Source organism: Hetaerina americana, unplaced genomic scaffold (genome assembly GCF_022747635.1).
Source record: "Hetaerina americana unplaced genomic scaffold, ioHetAmer1.1.p SCAF_24, whole genome shotgun sequence".
Taxonomy (NCBI): Eukaryota; Metazoa; Arthropoda; class Insecta; order Odonata; family Calopterygidae; genus Hetaerina; species Hetaerina americana.
Genome location: NW_027286808.1, coordinates 1,292,091 through 1,314,072, shown reverse-complemented (window position 1 = coordinate 1,314,072; position 21,982 = coordinate 1,292,091). Strand labels below are relative to the sequence as shown.

The 21,982-nt window shown below is 33.2% G+C and overlaps 1 protein-coding gene across 3 annotated transcripts in view; it reads left to right on the top strand.

Moving 5' to 3' along the window:
- The first annotated feature begins 3,715 nt into the window (after window positions 1-3,715).
- The window catches only part of LOC139689455 (E3 ubiquitin-protein ligase LRSAM1-like), a 29,451-nt gene continuing 11,184 nt past the window's right edge, over window positions 3,716-21,982 (top strand). The window contains exons 1-13 of one of the 3 annotated variants that reach the window (XM_071586584.1): window positions 3,716-4,289; window positions 4,380-4,493; window positions 4,586-4,714; window positions 4,803-5,100; window positions 8,423-8,532; window positions 9,312-9,341; window positions 9,594-9,695; window positions 10,012-10,120; window positions 11,371-11,541; window positions 12,235-12,334; window positions 14,084-14,327; window positions 17,838-17,990; window positions 19,557-19,781. In XM_071586584.1, the coding sequence (XP_071442685.1) occupies window positions 4,212-4,289; window positions 4,380-4,493; window positions 4,586-4,714; window positions 4,803-5,100; window positions 8,423-8,532; window positions 9,312-9,341; window positions 9,594-9,695; window positions 10,012-10,120; window positions 11,371-11,541; window positions 12,235-12,334; window positions 14,084-14,327; window positions 17,838-17,990; window positions 19,557-19,781 (1,863 nt within the window). In that variant the 5' untranslated portion in view covers window positions 3,716-4,211. The remainder of the gene's footprint in view (window positions 4,290-4,379; window positions 4,494-4,585; window positions 4,715-4,802; window positions 5,101-8,422; window positions 8,533-9,311; window positions 9,342-9,593; window positions 9,696-10,011; window positions 10,121-11,370; window positions 11,542-12,234; window positions 12,335-14,083; window positions 14,328-17,837; window positions 17,991-19,556; window positions 19,782-21,982) is intronic. The other 2 variants (XM_071586585.1, XM_071586586.1) reach the window with 2 other exon arrangements.

The window sequence follows — 21,982 nt, the reverse complement described above, 5'->3', positions numbered from 1 at the left end:
GAAAGAAATCAGTCATTGGTATACTATTGTGAAATAGGGTTCTGTCAATTTTTTGTTGTTACCTCTCATATTTTTTAATATATGCATTCTTTATTCCAATCCAATAAAGAAACTACAACAATGTATAGCATTAAGTAAAGCATAAAGTGTGGAATGATAGAGGTCTTTAATTTTCTGAAAATGGATTACTAAAAGTGTGAGTACTGTTTCAAGAAAGAATGATGAGTAAGTGTGCATTGATAATGATTTTTTTAATCAGTATCCCTAGTGGTTGTCCTTATGGTAATGAGTTGCAGTATATGCTTGCATTTTCATGAGTTTCAGAATATGGAGTAGCAGAGAATTAGATAAATTAAGATCAGTTTGATCTTTCTAGTACCTTTAGAGAAGATTAGAGACTCAGCCTGATGTTAATGTTTGATTGTTCGATTCAGTGACTGTTGGGTTGGATATCAGGTTGGGAAATTTAGTATCTAATGTTCTTTGACATAGGATAATCTAATGTTTCTTTCCCCATGCCAAAATATTTTTGCTGTTACTTTCACTTGAGAAATGTTTAAAACTGATCCTTACACCCAACCTTGCAAAATCACAAGGTGAATCAATTTAGAGTAATTTTATTGTTGGATTGGTAACCTTGAAAAAAAATATATTCAGAAATGTTGGATTTTCAAAAGGTGTGCAACATACAAACAATTTCGTTTCAACTTTGTCAATGCATTCATGGACATGTTCTCCTTTGTTGCTATTCTGACTTCATTGAGTCTGATATTCGTTGATTGTGACAAGAGTTAAGGGTAATGAAAGATTCTTTCTCTTTGACATGAAAAGGGGTGCCATTAAGGAATTCTTGCAAAGCACTCTTATTTTCTTGCTCTGCCATATTTTTGTTCATCTTTTATGAAAAGGATGTTCATTGGTGTGCTTTGTAAGTTACTTGTTTAGTACTTGTGAGAAGTGATCAGATTACTTTGAATCAGTTTTATAAGGGTTTAGTATTACTTTTGGGTGAGGGTTGGAGTGAAATGTAAAAATACATACCTGCATATAAGACAGACAGTTCATTGAGATAAAAAGTATGAGATGAACAAATAAATGGTATTGAAAGAATTCCTCAAATAGATATTACCTCATTGCATAAATTTATGTTAATTTTTTATGCAGTTACTATCACGCTCGTGAAATGATTTCTCATTAAGAATAGGTAACATACTGCGTCCATTTAAAGAAATAGAGCATATATACTTTGATATTTGAGCATGCATACCTGTGTCCAATATGTCTAAATGTATCATTTATTCTACACTATGTGCATTTGTACATGTAAGGAAAAACTTGTATGTATGTAAAATAAAACAGTTTCTGGCATCACTTGGTGGAAAATCTTCATATTGAAATTAAAAATAAACAACTTAGCTCTTCCATATAGAATTTTTTTAATTTAATACCTAGGTTTCATTATGGTATAACATCATTAGGTCTGATACCTGATGATGTTATACCCTAACGAAATCTAGGTAGTAAATAAAAAATTTTCTATTTGGAAAAGCCAAGTTGTATATTATTCATTTCAATTTGTATGCATGTAGTTATGTTAGTAATAGAGATTGATATTGATGAATAGACAACAAGAGGTGTCACTGTTCATGATATTCAACTTGTTCAATATTGTAGTTGCTCAATAAAATTTAAGTAACAAATGGAATTTTGTTTTTGGTAGTACTTTTTAAAATTATACTATAAACAGATGTGTACCTACTTAACTTTGGTATGTGATATGAACAAGGAAAAATTGAAAGTTTTTGATTTTTACAGTAATAAAGTTTATGAAACTTGGAGTTGAGAAATGTAATAATACTGATGCAGATGGAGGACAAGGATGTGCTGACTACAGCAATGTTCCTTTATCAGGGGTGTGTTCCAATTCTTGCTTCATAAATGTCAGCCCACTTTGTTGCCATTTTGATTCTCATGTCAACATGCATCAAATCTCTCCTGGTGTGGTCCTGTGACAAGTCCCTACCATGGCATCAATTGCAACAAATGTTCTAGCCTAAGGAATAAAGCAATTGATTCGCAAAAATCTTTGAAGTGAGTATGCAGAAATGGAATGGTAATTAATGCACTTGCATCTCAAAGCCCTTGAAGCTAGAACTGTAACTCTTGATGTGCCCCTGAATATTGGAGGTACCGATTGTGGCTTTCTATATAAATGATTCAGGAAATCTATTCACTATCCATTATTTTATTTTCATACCAGGTAGGTATAAATATTGTAAACAAAAGCCTGCTTCAAACAACATTTTTTCTGCATAATGTCCATTACCTTGCAACTATTACCTACCTATAAATTATTTTAGGGCTCAAAATTTTGTTTGCTACAATAGTCAAGATACCAGTTAATTATCACAAAGGAGTACATAAATGGTTTCCTATTGGGTGATGTTGATTTTTCCCTGCCGTGTTTATAATTCTTATTAATATGGAAATAAAAAAATACTTGATCAAGTAGTTGGGAGTGTTAAAGTAATGGCCGTGGCATAAAGGAGGACATAGGGTGAATGGGGTAAAGGAAGGAAGACAGTAGGCTTTTTAGATGTCATGAAGACCATCAGCAGTAATGAAGAAATTGAGGAAGAAATAATGCATTGCAGAGAAGGAAGTTCTCACATTACGTCAAAGTGAATATTCATTAGAGACCTACTTTTAAATGGATAGAATACCTTGAATGAATTAGAAAGTCAGCTGATCACTCACTACAAAATTGTAGGTGACACTAAAATTCAAGCAATTTTTGAGCTATAATTTAAAAAAATCTTTTTGTGTTGGAAAAAGCAATGGAAGTATGTAGAAAGTTGCAATGAATATTTTCATTTATTTTTTTTTAAGAAAATGCCTACATATTATAATATTTGTAAATATTCTACTCTGAAAAATTAACAAAGTTAATTTGGCATTCAGTAATAATAAACCCAAAGTAGGAGAGTACATTGATATTAATTCCATTTCAGCAGAGAATGTGAGGCTGGAAATTGTCATTTCCAAGGGGAAATCCAATCAAAGTTATGATATTGATATCGTAGAGTTTTGGTTTTTTTACGATATATTAATGGCAATATTACCCAGAATATGATATCCCAAGCGATGAGTTTGGAATTCATCCATCAAGATTAAATGGTTTCAACTCATTATGATACTGCTTCCATCCTTCTTTATATAAATAGCAAAGTTTTTGGAAATATATACATATTTTAGCTTCTTTATATTGCTCTTTATTATAGAATTAGTGTTGTTAAACCAAGTTCAAATTGAAAATTTTAGTTTTTATTCGCCAGGTTAATATTAATTTTATGATGCAAAACTAAGGATGAGCCACTCATGAAAATGTCGCCTTGTGACGAATAACTATTGATATTTGTTTTGCATTTGCCTGTCTTATTTTTAAGATTGCAGACAATTAGTGACAACTGCGCATTTCTCATTTACAAATATTTTGATTAAAAACTTAAATAGTTTGCGTCCATAATAATTAGGAAAAGCAAAGCGAATAATTATCGAAAAAGAAGGGAGGCTCTCAGTGCCATCCACCAAAATTAAATCACCCGGTGGTCATTTGCAAAGAGTAGTAACCTCTTCAGGTCGTTTTTTGAACTTCTTTTGTGTTCGCAATATCTCATTTCTTTTGTCAATTAAGTTTCCGCGTTTCCATTGGCCTTAGTGTATGGATTAGAGTAGTTTTGCGTAGATGCGTTTGTATTTATTAATTAAAACAGTCGTGTTCGCGAAATGAATTCTAAGAATTCAGTTGATTTGTGCAGCTATATTTCGAAGTTTTTCTTTACGTCCATGCAATAATAAGTCACTTATTTTATGGAACTAGGCTGCTAAGTGGGCGTTACCGCATGTAAAGTTATTGACTGGTGTATATTTTGTTGACTAGATATATATTGCAAAGGCTCGTGACAGGAATGTTCCTGCCATTAACGTAGTGACAAACTTAATACCAGGCCTTGGGGGCTATGGTGGTTACGAATTCCAATGTTTTCTAAGTAAAATTTGTCGGGAGGGTTTTTCTCAATTAACTCTCATGGAATTCATAGCAATTGAATAAAAATATTTTTGTCGTTTCAACTTCTGTGAGTGGCGCAATAAACCATAATGAAGATAACCATATATGTTAGATTTATAAGAGCATATTGTAGTCAACAATCATGCCGTTAAATTTTTTTGGAAGAAAAGACAAAAAAGGAATGGATTACAAAGCTAGGCTTGAGCATAAGCTGTACCTGGTATTAAAGAGATATTTTTTGTGGCATATTATGAATATAACTTATTATATATTACGATGAGCTTCAACTCTGAAAGATCTGTTTATTTAGGCTCGTGAAAATCCAGAACCAGTGTTTGACCTTTCTGACTGCGCTTTGAAATCTGTTCCTTCTGGGATATATTCTCTTTGTAAAGTTTTTAGAAAGGATGCGTTATATCTTCAGGTAAAATGAATCTTACTGTGATGGTTATCCTATGGCAAATCTGTGATTTAAAGATTGAATTTTGGACTTTTAGTAATATCAGATATTTTCAGGATAATCAGTTGGCGTCTCTTTCGGGAGGAGGAAACTTGCAAGATTTGGTATTGATTCAGATCTTGAATATTGAACGTAATCATTTTGTTAGTTTGCCTCCTGAAATAAATGCCCTTAAAAATTTACAGGTTAGCAGAAAGTATTGGCTCACTTTGCTTCAGTGAACATGAAAGTTGCCAAATCTGACAATGTTAAATGGACTGAATTCCATTTCAGATTCTAAAAGTAAACAGCAACAGGTTAAAAACACTTCCAGATTCCATTGGGGATTTGTCAAGACTTCAAGAATTTGATTTGTCTAACAATAACTTGAAAACAATACCGTCTACAATGGGAAATTTAAAACACCTTCAGATTCTCGATTTAAGGTCCAACAAACTCAAAGCCCTACCCAAGGAATTATGCAGGGCCTCTTTTCTCAGGGAAATTCATGTAGATTGTGATCTTTTGATGTACCCACCTAAGGAAATAACTCGAAATGGAACTCAGGAAATAATGAAGTTTCTCTGTCAAGGTACAATGAAAAATTTTCATTTTTGCATATTAGTTGGTCTGTAGAGAAATGCATATTCATTCTGGCCATGGTTATGTATGCCGTGCATGCCTTAAATTTGGCCTCTGTAAACTCAGCTTTATATTAAATTTATGTTGCTTTGCTTTATGCCATTGGCGGAATTTAGTTAAACGAGGTGATTTTGTCCAAACGAAAGATCCTGTTGAAAGCTTGGGGTGCATTTCATGGTGCAGAAATTCCTCATACTGAGGTCTGAGACGCCTGTTTAAAACTTGTTCCTTTGAGTGATGATAATGGAAAAAACATTGAGTGATAAAATGAAAGTACATGTGTATTTTTGGCAGTATGGGTACCTGTTTGACAATTTTGTTTCAAATTTGGTCAGTTTTTCCCACAACGGAAGTGTGAAGAATCTTGGAACCGAAATGTCGCAGCATGTCATTTTTACTCTATCGTTGCCATGGAATCAACATATTCATGTATTAGTTTCAATTGGATGGATAAAAATGAAGTAATGGAAAGCCAAATCTGTGTTGACCAGAGTTCAAATGTCTTACCTTGGTAAAATTTTGAGACTTATAATTTGTGTACTACTGAAGTACGAATTTTAGCAGTGACACGATTGATCAAGCCTTCGGTTTAACCCTAGTGCCATTGGTGAATGATGGCTATCACATCAAAAGTAGCAAAAATGTCACAACAATCGGGGATATAAAGTAGAAATAGCTTCTTCTAACATAAGAGTGGTATTTCATGTCCCATAAGTATTCGTTTATGTTAGCTCAACCCCGTCTACTAAAAGATATTTTGAAATTAAAAGATGTGATTGATATGAATTAAATAGCAGTAAAAGCATGTAGTTTTCAAAATAATGATCTTTGACATAAATAAAGGAAAGTTGAAAAATATAGTTATCAGCCCTTTGGTGATTGACATGAAATAACTTAGTATTTTCTGTAAAATAGAAGAAATAGTTATTGACAGAGGTATTATGTTAAATATTAATAAAGGAATTGATCTCCTCACTTAATTTGTTTTCTGAATTTGCTTTTTAGCTCTTGGAGCACTAATGCCCAAAACTACCATTAGGTGGTGGCATAATATATTAAGATGGGATAATGGACCCAAAACTCAAAATGTGGCTGATGGAACCTGTAGCCATTTATTCAGCAGTAGATTATCTTCTGCTCAATTTTTCACCCTAATTAAATATTCCTATTCTTTCATGTCATGAATCAAGATCTTGAAGAATTAATGCTTCAACTAATTTGGATGTGTACAATAGTTGTAATCACTCTAAAGAAGAATCGTACTAATTTTGTCATGTCTAATATTTCATTTGTGTTGTGTATTTTTTCAAAAACCTCAAGTTTATAATTTTCTGTAACTGAAATGGTTAAATCCAATTGGCCAACATTTTTTAGGAAAATATATTTAATTAATGATAACTTCTAATATGAATAAATAAGTCGAGGGAAATTGTGGGCTCATCACTTTGTTATATATGGTTTGTAAGTAGTTGCCCATTGTTTGAGTCTATCTGGATATAAATTCCTTATAGAAAATTTGAATATTGGTATGGTATATTAAGACTAGGATGGGTGAATGGTATTGAGGAATGGGAAAAAGAATATTTAAAACTGTTGAATGGCTCTATGAGATATGGTTAGCTACTAATTCATTTCCAGAGGTTAAACCTCTTCTAATATCCTCTCATCTCACCAACCATAGTATGCATTTTCCTTTAATGTTCATTGAAATGTTTCATTATGAAGCAAATATCTTTCATGATTATATTCATTAAATACTTTCTCGATGTGAGCATTAGGTACATCTAGTTTCCTGTGAAACCCAATATCATCAAGAAATGAAAAAAAAGGAATAATATTTTTTAAAAAAATCATTTAATGACCCCAGATTAAGCTGGATCTTGAGTAATATTTTTTCAGACATTTTAATGATTTTGAGATACAAGGAGTTGACAACAGATTGATGATACATTATTATATAAAATGTTCCAAATAACCAAATTGCATCCAGGAGAATAAAAAGACCTGTTGGTTGGTCTTTGTGAGGTAAAATTTGGAGAATTATAATGGAGATGATTTAAAAGAGGTATGAGGGTAAAAAGACACTTAAACACTTCCACAATAAAGATTTAGATCGATGCTGCGCATAATCGAAACCATGGTCGTGAAATATTGAATCTTTATTGTGGAAGTGCTAAGTTTCTTTTTACCCTCATAATGAAGGAATTCCACAAAGTTAAACCTGAAAATGTTATGTTTAAAAGAGTTAATCCAGGAAAAAAATTTGGGAAGCTTTAAATTGGTACAAATGTGAGGGTGGACTCATGATAAATTCTCGAACCCCATTGCTCATGTTCATGAAGTGGGAAGATACAAAGAATTTAAAAAAGGGTGTGCCATGGAGAACCTAAAGGAGTATAACACTTGCATGTTCATGTGTACTAATGCTAGGAATGGTTGTGTCCTAATATTTAGAGTATATCCAAGAATCACCAGACCATTTACCTCATTTTGTGAGACATAAGGCAAGAAAAATTTTTCATATGAAGAATTCAATTACCTTTCGTTAGTGTGCTAACCAAAAGTATTGCACAAAAATTATATTTAGTAAAAACATATTTTTTTATGTCAACATAAATGATAAAATCTCAGTTATTATTTAGATGCATACAGCTAAGAAACTGCTTTGGCTGTTACTTGGTGGAATTTTTCAATGTTGTCCTAGTTAGTTAAAGATCTGCTGAACTCTTTTAGGTTGTAAAAATTTGTTGGTGAATTATTTGGAGACTCTAATCAACACACATGGATTGAATTGAGGGAAGTGGCGAGATACAAAGAATTTAAAAAAGGATGTGACATAGAGAATTAAAAGGAGTCTAACACTTGCATGATCATATCTTAGTAATTGTTTTTCTCTCCATTGCTGTACATTTTCTTAGAATTACGGTCCCAGTGGGGGGTAATAGTTGCATGAGGAATAAATTATGCTTAGTTTATTAAGACTGCAGCAGTAACCACTTCATGCATGTTTCTGTAAATCTATGTTAAAGCTCTTTAGTTTGGAAACATGTTTGCTTTCCAAAGTTGTCATCAACTTGGAGCTAATCATTTGTCTCATGAAACCATGTGATTGTGTCTGAATTAAATCACCTATAAATCTCCAGTTGTTAGTGCATAGTTAAATTTGAATAAAGTATTTTACAATATAGAATATTATTCCTTACTCAAAATGACTATGATTGTTTTTTGAATTTTTTATGTTTAAAACAAAATTTTCATATTTTTTCATTTAGAAAGTGGCTCAGAATACATTGATCCAAATGACTGTGTCACTGATTCATCTGAGGCAAGCACATCTCCTTTAAATATTAGTGATTTACAAGAAAAGGACAAGCTATTTCAGGTAAGTTATTATTTTTTTGGCTATTTCTCTCCACAAATTAACAATGTACAATGTAATTTGTTGTAAGATGCAATAAATTCCAAAATAAGTATTATTAACAAATAGGCATTTGGTATATCTGATTCAACATCATGTATAGTTTCCTGCTAATAGCTTAGAGGTTAATTTTAGTTGCCCTTCAATTATTATTTTTTATGTAATGCTACCTCATATTTTTTATTCTATCTTGGTTCCTTAAATAATGCGTAAAACTTTTTAATGTTTTAAATATGGACCCGACGGTAGGATTGTTTTAGTATAGGTTCATGGTTCCTTAACAACTCTTGGAAGTTAATGCACTGAGGTGAATCCATACATACCTTCTTCCAAAAAATAGTGTGTGAGAATAAAACCTGATAGAACTTCCCTCACATCAGTGCCGCTCATTGTTCAAGTTATATATTAAAGCAAGTAAAACTGAACATATTTACTTTGTTAGTATATCATAATTCAGTAAATCATGCTTACCTATGTACCTTTAGTATCACTAATACATGTTGCAACTCACATGATTGTTATTTGTAGAATGTGCTTGATTGTTCCCTTTCTGCAACCAGTTGCACTACTCATTGCCCACAAATGTTAAAGAAATTCGTAATCAGCTCCCTCTAATTTAAACCTGCTTTTCCACAATCTCTGTTATCAGCATGCCATGGCACTGCAGGTTTCATTTTTCTTGGAGGCTTTTGATGTAGCATCTAATATGGCTATTAACTGTACTCATTTTCCTTTCATTCTAGGCCAAAGTGATGGAGCTTGAAAGACTGAAGGCATGTTGAGTAAACGCTAAAGGACTTTTGGTTGTAGTATTATTTTTAATTTTTATTTACTTATAATAGATAGCACTGTTACTAGTTTGCTTATATTCATTTTTTTAATCACCAGTTAAGAATAAAATGTTATCAGATAGTGAATGTGGCTGATTGTATATATGTGCTACTTTTGTTAACGTGATGGGTAGAACTCTTGTTTCAATGAGCATGGTTTGTAAAAAAGAGTATTTTTTTTATAAATTTCACCAGGAGCAAAAGCAGCTTGAGAGATTGGCTGTTGAAAGGGAGTTGGAAGAACATCAAAAGAAGGAAGTGGAAATCCAATTGGAAATGAAAATGCAAAAGGAGAAGGTTTTAATTTTTTCTTAGTTAAATCTAATTCTAGTGATGCCAGATGCACATTAAATCATGGGGTTTTGGTAGTTTGCTTAGGAAAGAGAATGCTTAATGTCATAAAATCCATGAGGTTTATATTCCTACCTACCTTACTGCCATAAACCAATGATTACTGCTATGAACCCATATAACTACTAGTTAATGAGCTTCGCAATTGTTATTATTCACTCTCATCATGTCCTTAAAAATTTAAATAGTCATAACTGCTAAGTAAAATTTAAAAATTGGCCATGGCTATGTTTACTAATAAACATTTTTGTTCTATTTTAAGCTCATAGAAGATTTAGTAGAGCAGCAAAATAAATTAGAGTCAGAAATAAATAGGATTCAGCACCTAAGAGAGTTAGAACATAATCAGTTAATTCAACAGATACAGCAAGGTTTGTTTATTTACCCTTATTTTGTCATATAACTATAATTATTCTGATACTGTCTAATGTTTCATGAAATACATAATAAAGGTGTTTGCAAAAGTTTCTTTGTTAAATAACCTTAGAAATTCCTAATTAAATGACATAATCTTGAGGCTAAATCAATGAGAAAAGCTAATTCTTTATTTAATAACCTGTAGAGATGAAGTTTTTCGGAGAAATTTATGTTAATAAATCTCCTGTAAACGTGTATTAATGTTAGGAATGGTTGTGTCCTAATATTTAGAGTATATCCAAGAATCATCAGAGCATTTACTACTCAAGAAAAGAAGTTTATCTTGAAAGTGTTCGTATTGAATTGATTTCCACGATTTTATACCATTTATTAACAAAGTCTACTTTGAGAAATTGGAGAAGACCTCTGGTTTACATGAGAAGTGTTCATGCATCCCAATTATACCACTTCCGCATTTGATGCATTTATCTGTTTGTTTTTGGAGTAGGTCTTAATAAATTGAGACTCAGAGGCTACTAATTTGGGGTTTCCTTTGGACTAGTTCTGAGAGAAAGAAAATGCTCTCCTAACCAGGTTTTCAAGGCAGAAACAGGTTCCACTGGAATTTTTCCTATCCTGTTATTTCCTAAAAATGTAAACTTTGGATTTATTAGTACTGTTCATAATCAGTGCTATTAAGATGTGATATGAAAGTTAAGTTATTACACTTCTTATCTGCTAGTGTGTAATAGAATTTCAAATAATATGATGTTTTTTGTGACAATTATTGAAACAAAATTCAAGTATAGAACCATATAGTATATAACACTCTCATTAATTAAGATGGCATAAATGGCACCTAAGTTGTTGGAAATAGTACTCTTTTCCTTTAACCTGGAAGTACTAGGTGAAATACCTACCTTGGTTTTATGAAAACACTATTGTGTTTGCAGAGGGGTAATCAATTATGCTTAAATTATATGTGCCTCCCTTATGTTTCCTATTTTTTAATGTGTCTTCATTTGGATATTTGTAGGCTAGGCTGTGTTGGCTAAAAATGTTCTCAAATTTTATTTGTCCCTTTTCCAGAAGGTTAAGCCCCTTAGTTAACTTTTCCTTCGCATTGACTTTTTGAAGTCTATCTGTTTAACTTACTGATTTTTTTCTAATTTTATCATTAAAGAGCATTAGTCTTATCATTTAAGAGCATGTGTCAATTTAATTTTTTCCAAAATATTCATGAGGTTTATTTTGTCCATTGCAGTTGAAAATACAGCGGACACTGTTATCAAACAGTTGATTTTGCTTAGTGAAAAAGAGAGAATAGGCAGTCATGCTCTTCAGCAATTAGCTGAGCAAGAGAGAGAAGAGGAAGAGAGACTGCTGAATGTACTGCAGGAAGAACAGTTTTCTCTTCGACGACGGGATATTCTGCGTAAGTTTATTACAGAATTTAAGTAAACTTGCTGACTTATCAGGCATTTTTGCCTAGTTTTATCAAAATAAGTTAAATTACTCCATTTTAAAAAGAATTCTTATTTTTCTATTGTGTGTCAATCACTAGAGCTCATAGTGGCTGGCGTTTGGTTTCAGGCAGGTGTCATATTAGTTCGTTTAATACTATGAGCTCTCTACTGTGTAAAAAATTTTATAATCATGAGGATTCTCATATTTGCATTATTTTTTGGGGGCCAAATGTAAATTGGTAGGAGGTAGTCATCTGATTACATTTAATTTTGAGTGTTATTTTACATAGTGATTTTATTTGTTGCATATACATAATAATCAGATTTATGAAATAATTTGCTGACTATCATCATGCTTAATTAGTAATTAAGCATATTTAAATGCCCTAACGATGCACACTATGCTATTTGTTTTTGGTGAGCAACATTTCTTTGGTGGTTTAGAATTTTTATGTACCTCAACGAAAAGCACAGCAAAATTTTAACCAGATTTCAGATTCGGTGGAAGTCCTTTTACTAGAAGAGTGCCAAATAGAGTTAACAGTTGTTTCTGAGGCACTCATGGACACAGATTGAAATTTGCCACAACACGATAGACTTCAACCAATATTTTGGAGCTATTACATCAATTATGGAATTGATATATATTTTGTTAACTACAGATGCCATGGAAACCCTTTTACAAGAAGAGTGCCATAGAGAATTAAAGCTTCGTGAGTATGAAGAAGGAAGAGCAGAGACTACTAGAACTTTATTGAGTCAGTGAGTAATTATTTAAAAAAATACTTATAATTGGTCACTCTCATCTACTGGTAAATCATTTTCCATTTTCCACTTTAAATGTTTACACTATTGATACAAAAATGGAATAGGAACTATATCATGATCATTAGCAGAAAGAATATCAGTTATTAGTGCATTTTAAATTGCGTTAGCTTATGTTCATCTTCTCTTAGACTATTTATATCTCCTTGGCTTGAAGTATTTCTTCATTTCATACTTCATGTCCATGGTTTTACTGCTGTTTTCTTTGTGACTCTTGTCTGAACTGAAATGATGAATTTTCTCTTCCACATAAATGCTTATTGTATCCAGAGTATTCACGTTCCACAATGTTTTCTACCTTAACTTAAATTGTAAATAAGGTATTTAATTTTGTCTCTCCTATTTTAATGTTTAAATTAGATCAAACCCCAGAACTATAAATGCTACATTAAGTAATTTTTAGTAATTTTCTTCGATTTTGGTATTTTTTTCCAAATATTTAGACTTCACAATTTTCTGTTCACTATTTATTCAGAAACATCTCCATTCTAGTGTATTTTTCATTATATGATTTAAAGGCATATTAACTTGTGAAAGTATTTGTACTTATACCATGCTCAACAAACTTTTAATATTTTCTGACTAGGTATAATGAGAACTTCTTTTAATTTGCACATTGTTATTCCTGCTTCATTTCTTTGTCACTTTTATCTACCTTCATGCTTTGTAAAAAGCCTATTCTCTTCCTTTTTTCACCCTCCTTATCAAGCTCTCTCCCTTTTATCATGGTCTCCAACATCCCAAGTTGTGCTACTTCCTCCTTGCACTTTTTCTGCTGATTTTTGGATTTCCTCTAGCAACTTCCTATATACACCCACCATATCAAAAACTTCAGGAATTTTGTCTTCCCGTCCAAATTATTTTCTCCATTCTCCGCCACACATCTCCAAAGCCTATCTATGCTCATTCTCTTATGACTCGAGGAGTAGGTTTCACATCCATTAGTATTAAGCTCCATTTTGTCTTAACTAATCTCTCTTACATATCTTCACTCAGTGTACCCATCATCCTAAGTTCCATGTTGAACATTTCAATTTTGAGCCATTTTGGTCAATGCCTCTTGATTAGCATGAAGAATGCATTGAAGTGGACGTCTAGTGGGCAATAATGTCCAGGGAAAGAGACCATCAGCTTTTTTGTTTGTCGCCAATCAGTTGGTAATTCTAAGACAAGACTAGAATTTGAAATGAAGTATATTTACAATCGGTCAAATTTCACTCAGTCAGTGAAAATTTAGGGCATCCAAATTTTTTTTAACAAATTAAGAATGCTTGTTGAAAAATTGTTTTATGAATAACATTTATGATCACAGCAAAATGAGATGTATTAGGTACTTTTTAAAACTTTTCCTTGGTGGCAATTTTGGTTACAATTTGTATTTACATCTGACACGTGCTTCAACCTGTTGCAGGTAACAACACTTTGTAGATTTGCACATATACAGGGTGCAGCAACATAACTTCCCTTTCAAGCAAAGCCCCTTTGAAATAGGAAGTTATGTTGCCGCACCCTGTACTACAGAAATCTGTTATTTAAATTTTCTGATCCTTCAAAGTTTTAAAGGACTTGTGTCAGATTCCCAGTAATTGAATTTCACTCAATAGTTGGGATATTCTCTAAATTGGCATGCTCCTGAATGATGAATACAAACAGTATAATGCTGTATCAAATTGAATTCTTTTTTAGGGAAATGGAAGCTGATCAATACCTTGGGGCATTAATACGAGACAGAGGTAAAGAGAGATCAGAGCTAGTCAAACGATTGCAAAGGGATGCAGAGCTTCAAAGAGCTGCAGTTGGTGCACTATTGGAAAGGGGAGATGCTAGAAGTTGGGGATTGGCTCAAGAGGTGGCCATGGTCGAGGCTCAGCTGGCTAATTTAACTGCTGTGGAGTTGGAGCGAAGGCGGCTGGAGATGAATGAACAATTGGTTACTACAATATTGGATATTTTTATTACTAAACTATTTTTCTTGTCAAGTAACAAATGGTGTTTCTTGTTTGTTCATATATAGAGAAAAATAATTGTACGTTCCATCGGCATATTTTGGTGTGCACAGTAAAAACTAGAAATGACTGCAGAAAACTTCACTGCATTAACTTTGCTGACTTTTTTTGATGCCATTATGCCCTCTTGGCATGGCTTTTCCCTTTATCTCGCTCTGTACTAAACCAGCCAAAACCACTTACTGTCCCAATTTTCCTCACTCATAATGATATTTAGGGCCACATGAGCATTTTTTTCCATCTTGAGAGTGTTTATCTTTGCTAGCTCCTCAACATTTCTCATTTTATATTTTAAGTACTACAAGAAAGGCCATTTAAAATAAGTAATAATATATTTGAGTGCCTTTTTTATGACTAGGCCTCCTTGAGTTAGGATTCTATTGCCAAGGAATTGATGAGAGGTTGAGTCATTTTGAATGTTCACCGAGTGCATGTGCTATGGAAGAATGAATAATGAGGGGCATTTAGTGGAATAAGTTGCATTTCATTGGAGGCATATATGTATTAGATTGATGGGTACTGTCTATCATGGTCTGTGAAGTACAAATTTGCTGAACTCGTGAGAGTGTTTTCAGTGTTGTCATCTTGAGCTTTTGATTCTTACCCCTTTCATATTCCGATGGGATGTCCAAGGCAAAAGGTGTTACAAGTTGTCTTTCAGTCTCTTCTAGGGGATTTACTTCATTATTTTTATATTTTTCATTCATCAGAGGGGAAGAATTATACTGATTATGGATCTAGTGGTTATTAATTTAAAGAGGAGGATATAAGTTATAGTTGTAATTTTCAAGTCACTTGTAGGTTGTAAACAAGGTGTATAGATATAGCTAATGAGGTGGTGGTTGGTGGAAAAACTTCATGCTGAAATAAAAAATGATGAAAAGAGAAAGTGTGTCCTCTATAACTCAAAGGAAATAAGCACTCTTACTGGAGATAGAGTTGAGAGATTGTTGAATTAATAACAAAATAATGTGAAGTTTCTAGGACTAGAAATTGGACAAAAGTGGAGGAGTAAATAAATATATAGGGTATTACTCATCCAAAGAATATTCATTTTAGGAAAATATTTTGAAATCTATTTCTTTTTTGGTTCAAATTAATATATTGATGTAATTCCTCAGTTTTACTGAGATAAAAGAGCATTACAAAAAGTATTTCTAACACAGAATAATAGGTTCAAAAGTGGAGCTAGCTCAAAACAACCCATAATTATCAATCTAAAAATTGGTTTGATGTGTGAGGCTAGAGCTCACCGAATACTGAACCCAGTGACATGTGAAATTCACACATTAGTGGGGGTGGGCCTGTTCCATTCCCTGTGCCACCTATGGTTTCCCAGAAAGATCTGCTACCTGAAAAATCACATAGCTTGGGTGAAGCTGAAGGTGCCCAGAGTCATCAAGCAGATGCAAAATCTGGCACTAAGGTCTGTAGTCCAGTGGTCTTGTCTACTTGACTGCTTACTAACATGTTCCCAGTGAAGCTCAAAAGTATTTAAATTTCGTTCTTATCGGAGATTTATTTGTGGCTGCTTTTAGCTGGGTTAGTATAGAGAGGATTTATCTGCCAAATCTATGCCCTTCTCTGAGAATAAACTTTGTTTTGCTGGAGTGTAATTCCTGTTTGCTGAATGCATTTAGTACTCTTCAGCCATTTTTAGTATTGAGTAGTTGGCAAAAAAGATTGAATAATGTTTACATATTTTATTTCAGGGCATATCATTGAGTATCTTTTAAAAAAAATTTTAAAATTGACATTAAGCAAACTTGAAAGGCACTTTGGAGGGGTTAGCCACCCTGAAATGGGTATTGAAAATGCTAGGTCCAAGAAAAGGGCACTCAGACTCGAGGGGCTCAAAGAATACGCACTTTTATGCACTTCTCATGGTTCATATTAGAACGCGTGGGGCATATTCTCAGCACATAACTTTCCTGACTGAGATGGGAGCATGTTGGGAACAAGCTATGTCCTGGGAATCTTTAAGACATCATCTGTAATATCAGTGTGGGCTCCACCCAGTAAGCATTAGAATGGTTTAAGTTCGCACTTGTGCATGAATGATTTCTAAGTTGCCTTCCATCCTGAAGTGGTGAATTAATCAGAAAAATTGGGGAAATAAGAGAAGGATAAAAAGTCAAGGATGGCTTCCGACTTAAAGATGCTATTTAATTGATTTTAAATGCATAGATCAGTTGTGACGAATTTAAAACTGTTTACCAATGCAATTATAATAACCAAATGAAAACTGTAATCAACTATAAAGGCAACAACAAAAGTAATTTTTATTAAGATTTGACAAAGATTACAATTAAAAACAATGTATACAAATGTTATTATTTTAAATACTCATAATAACTTAATAAATAATAAAATCATAATAGTATGAACTCAATCGTTTATTCATAAATAAAATTTTTAGCACTATCCGCAATGGCAAATTTTCATTTGAATCTAAACGAAAGACAGCAGAATAAAGAACTAATTGAACCTTTAAAAAATTCTGCTATCTAATGATACTAACGGCAGACACATGGTAACATAAAATTTTGTTTGTAAATATTGATGTATCCATACCTGCAGAGCCAGTTCAAGTGTACACAATCTACTTTTATTCACCCACGAATATCCATTGGCTCAGCATCTTGGTGCTATGCATATCCATTGGATATCCAAAACGTACTTCTTATGCCCTAGCGTAGATAATGCTAAACACAGGGACACATTTTACATGCATGATTCTTCTGATATGATACACATTATACATTCATGGCATATGAATTTTGGGTGATGGACTACATGTGAATTAATGTGAATGTTCACCATATTTGAGCTTGTTTATTACCAAACTTAGTTGAAGGCAAAAAAAATGTGTGCCCCAATTAAACTTGAAACGAAATTATATTTAGAGAATATCCAGTTATTAAAAAGTTAATAAAAGAGGAATGATTTGAATTTTATCAATGATATAGCACTGAATGTCTAATTTTTATTCACCTCTTAGAAACAGAAAGTAAAAGTATATGAACAATGAAAATAAATAATTTAAAGCTACTCTGAAATAATGTAGTAGTTGAATTGCTTCGTAAAATCAATTGAAAAACCATCAAAATCATTGGAAACATGCTGCTGCAAACTTTGCATGTTCAAGTCTCTCTTTCACTACCAAAATATTGAGAATTATCTATTAATGTCTGGAAAGAATGTTGCCAAATGTGGCTCTGGTGTAGATTTTAGGGCTCTATATAACTAGGATTCCTTTGTAGGATAAATGTACACCTGTGCCTTATAAACTTCCACCTTCATTTAAAATATGACAAAGAGGTAGCATTCAAATGTGTGTTGGAAATTTATTTCAATCATTTTTTGAGGACAATGTAAGGTCTTTCACAATCTTTATTAATTTTTTTTTAATCGGTGCATTGATTTGTTTTCAGGTTGATTTGTCTGAAAAAAGGGCTGCTTTATCAGCCCTGTTGGTTGACTTGATCTCACAGCAAGCTGAGCGAAGAAGGCAGTTGTTGGGACAACTGGAAGAATTGGAGAGAAGAAATAATTTTCACGCTACAGAAGATTTCTGGTTATTCCAGGTACACATTTTTTTGTAACGTAAGGGATGATAAATTCCTGTGAATTGTAAGCATAAATTTTGAATAGGGAAAAAACATCTGGAATTTGTATTATGTAGGTATCATCTACCATTAAAATGGTTGCATTTAAATATTTTCAGGAGGGTTATTCATAACCTTTTTGCTCTAAATTCCCATTTTATGACAGAGGGAGGGTAGAAGAAAATATATTGATAAAAATGATGCATAGTCAGTCCAGAAACAGATTTAAATTTTATGAGTTCTTTCCATTTATTTCTGGTTATTTTTCAAACAGTTAAGATGGAACTAATGAAGCACTTAAAAAGTATCTTCCTTTTACAAACAAATCTTCAATTTTTTGTATCTCAAATGTTAGGTATTTACTTGGCATGGCATGCATTTTCTTGAGGTAGAATGAACAAGTGCAGTTGATTTTTGTATGATAAGTTAGAAATTTAATCAAAGCAGCACCCTGAACCTATTTTGCAACCTCAGTGCTCTAGACAAGCTCTATATTTCATCATCATTCTCTTTTCCCTCCCATGGCCAACAATATCTTGGGCTACTTTTGAGAGTCCCCAGCTATTGCTATTATGAACTCAAGATCTCCTTTGGATCTAGAGTTAGACCATAATCATTGACAGCAATGCACATTAATTTTTTAATATGCTTTTCTCTTTATTTATTATAAAACGTAATTCATGCTTGAAATTGCATAGTTTTTATATTAAATTTTATTTTATCACAGAATAAACAAAGACATTGCCATATCTAATGAAAAAAATATATTTTTGTCCCAAAAATTTCTTAATTAACAATCTCAATTTTCAAATGCTGAAATCAGGGAAAGCTAAGGATTAAATCGTTGTAAAAAGATTGATTTTACATTACTGGTTACACAACCTATCATCATTGTTTGTATTGGCTTACCATATGGAGCTAACTTATCCCTGTCACCAATTACTGAGATTTCACTGCTGAATGGGAAAAATTCCAATTGACTTTATCTCCTTCTAATCCTTAATCTTTGAATCCAATACCATTTGAGTGTGAAAACTAGAATTGTGAACAAGATACATTTTTTCTCAAGTAACTTGACCTTGAGATTGTTTCGAAATTATCGTGGAATTCTTAATGTTATTTTTATACTGCTGAAGTTAGTTTTTAGGGTCAACCCCTCAAGTCTCAAAGAAGTCATTAAAAGACCCCAAGATGTAGAAGGCTATTTAAAGATGAGGCAAATCTTGAGAATTAGTTCTGTAATTATTTTTTTGCGAATGGGAATGTATTCATAGGCATTAGTATAGTCTGCCTTTCATTAAAATATCATGCTCATCTTGTCGTTCAGAAAGGGTGTTACAATAACATAAACTCAATAAAATTAAGGACTTGGAGGATCAACTGAATACCTTCTCTCTTGTTATTCTTGTGTACAAAAACACTTTTGAAAATGTTGGTTAGGTTTTACTTGGCTTGAGTGAAATTATCATTTGCCTGGGAAATTTATTTTCTCATAGTTTAAGACAAGAATACTTACTTGTTTGCTTATGTATGAATTTGATGCAGTATCAACGCCTCCTGGATTCAAGACCCCTGTGGCATACTGATGCAACACGGTCAATTGATCCAAACCTTGTGCGCCATCTGCTGCTTGCTGGTGCTCTTCATTGCCTCCCCCTGCTAGCGCACACCCTCCTCATGCCTTCACCATCTTCCTCATCTCTGCCTTCCCCAGTTGCTACGCCGAGCTCAGGACTCATCTTGCACATAGATCACGATTCTTTGTTGAATGTAAGTGCTTGAAAGTATTTGTTTGTGTTTCCGCATTTTAGGAGACCAGAAAGTTTTAACATGTCATATTAGTTCTTTTTGTGGGAATTTTGTTTTCAAAGACACATCTGTCCTAAATCAAGTGCTCACTTTTTTAAAATTTCATTGTTGTAGTAATGAGATATCATAAATAATATATACGGTGAGCACACTTCTTATGCTTAATCCTTCAGTATAATTGTTTTATAAAATAATTACTTTTGTAGAGTTGAAAGGTAAGACACGTTGAAAGGTACATTAATGAGAATAATATATAATATAGCTAATATTAATACATTTTTATGTATATTTTTTAATGACATTGTTGTCTGAATTGATTAATTTAAAGTTTATGGATTATGATTATTTGTTATTTAATCCAATTACACTTGTTGGGTGGGAAAATTTTACTAAATGTATGTACTAATTTTGTCCCTGAAAATTCATTCTTTAATTACTGCTTATTCTTTTGTGTCCGCCTAGAATTATGAAATCTTTTCAGTTGTTTTGGTAATTTGAAATTGATCCACTGTTTACAGCAAGAGTAAAATTTTGATCAAGTGGTTTAGAAAATTTGCATGTAAGAGGTCTGTTCAAAAAGTATCGCGACTTTTGTGTTTTTTCAAAAATTATTTATTTATTCATGAATATCTATTGTGTTCCCTTCAAAGTAATCCCCATTAGATATTATACACTTGTGCCAACGTTTTTTCCAATCCTCGAAGCACTTCAAAAAATCATTTTATGTGATCTTGTTCAGCTCCTCCTTCGATGCAGTCTTTATCTCGTCAATCGTAGCGTAGCGTCATCCTTTCATGGGCCTCTTCAGTTTCAGGAACAAGAAAAAGTCACATGGGGCGGATCTGGGGAATACGGTGCCTGCGGCATCATTAGTGTGTTGTTTTTGGCCAAAACTTCATGCACAATTAAAGATATGTGAGCAGGGGTGTTGTCATGATGCAAAAGCCAATTTTGGTTCTTCCACAAATCCGGACGTTTTTGGCGGATTGCTTTCTAAAAATTGTGCATAACTTGCAGGTAATATTCCTTATTTACTGTTCTACCCTGTGGCAAGAACTCATGATGCACCATACCCCTGCAATCGGAGAAAACTAAAAGCAAAACTTGGACAGAGTCCAACACCTCATTAGCAATGTTAATGCATTGCTGTTTTTGGTCAAAATTGAGCAATTTTGGTACACATTTGGCGGCAACCTGTGTCATGCCCAAATCATTGGTGAAAATCGAATGGCACAAGCCATTTGATATATTTAGGTCCTGGGTAAATTCTCTATTCGTGACTCGACGATTGGCCAATACTATTTCCTTTACTTCATCAATGTTTTCGTCTGTTGTTGATGTGCTCGGACATTGAGCATGCTCTTCGTCGTTCACATCTTCTTGACCCCCTGAGAACATTTTGAACCACCGATAAATGTTGCTTTGGTCCAAGGTAGCTTCTCCATATGCCACAGTCAATATTGGGAATGCATCCGTGCATTTAATTTCGTTTTTCACTCAAAATTTGATACAGATTCTATGAGCCATTTTTTGGAACAGGCAAAAATTGAAGACAAGCCAAAACACGTCCAAGCAAAACAGCTGTCAACAATTAACTGGACATTCAAAATGGCCGAACTTTTCGGCATAAGTGAGAGACATAAGTACCAGCATAATGCCACAAAGCAATCAAAAATCAAATATACGTAACCCGTGAAAATTCAAAATTCGCAATACTTTTTGAACAGATCTTGTGCATATGGGAGTGGGCTGAAAAGTTCTCAGTCTCACCCATCAGATGACATCTATACTTGCATGACATTTTTCTCTCATGCTGGCACAATTGTGAGTAGATACCAAGTTAGATTGCTAGCCATTCCAACCTGCAGTTCACTATAGGCAGTCTGTTGAGTCAGGTGCGGTGCATGTGCTGTAAGAAACTGAAAAAATCAAGTATTGTGTAATGATGAAATTCTTTGTTGAAGAAGGTTTAATGCCGACCGGAATTGTGGATTTGTGGATGGTAAATGTGTGTGAGGATTCTTTTCCTTTAATTTCCATGGTGTAGAAATGGGCAACCTAGGATAAACATGGCCGTGAAAGCCTCCAAGATGATCCACAAGAAAGGACATCTGAAAAGTGCAACCACTCTGGAAATCGTCAAAAAAGTGCACAATATGATT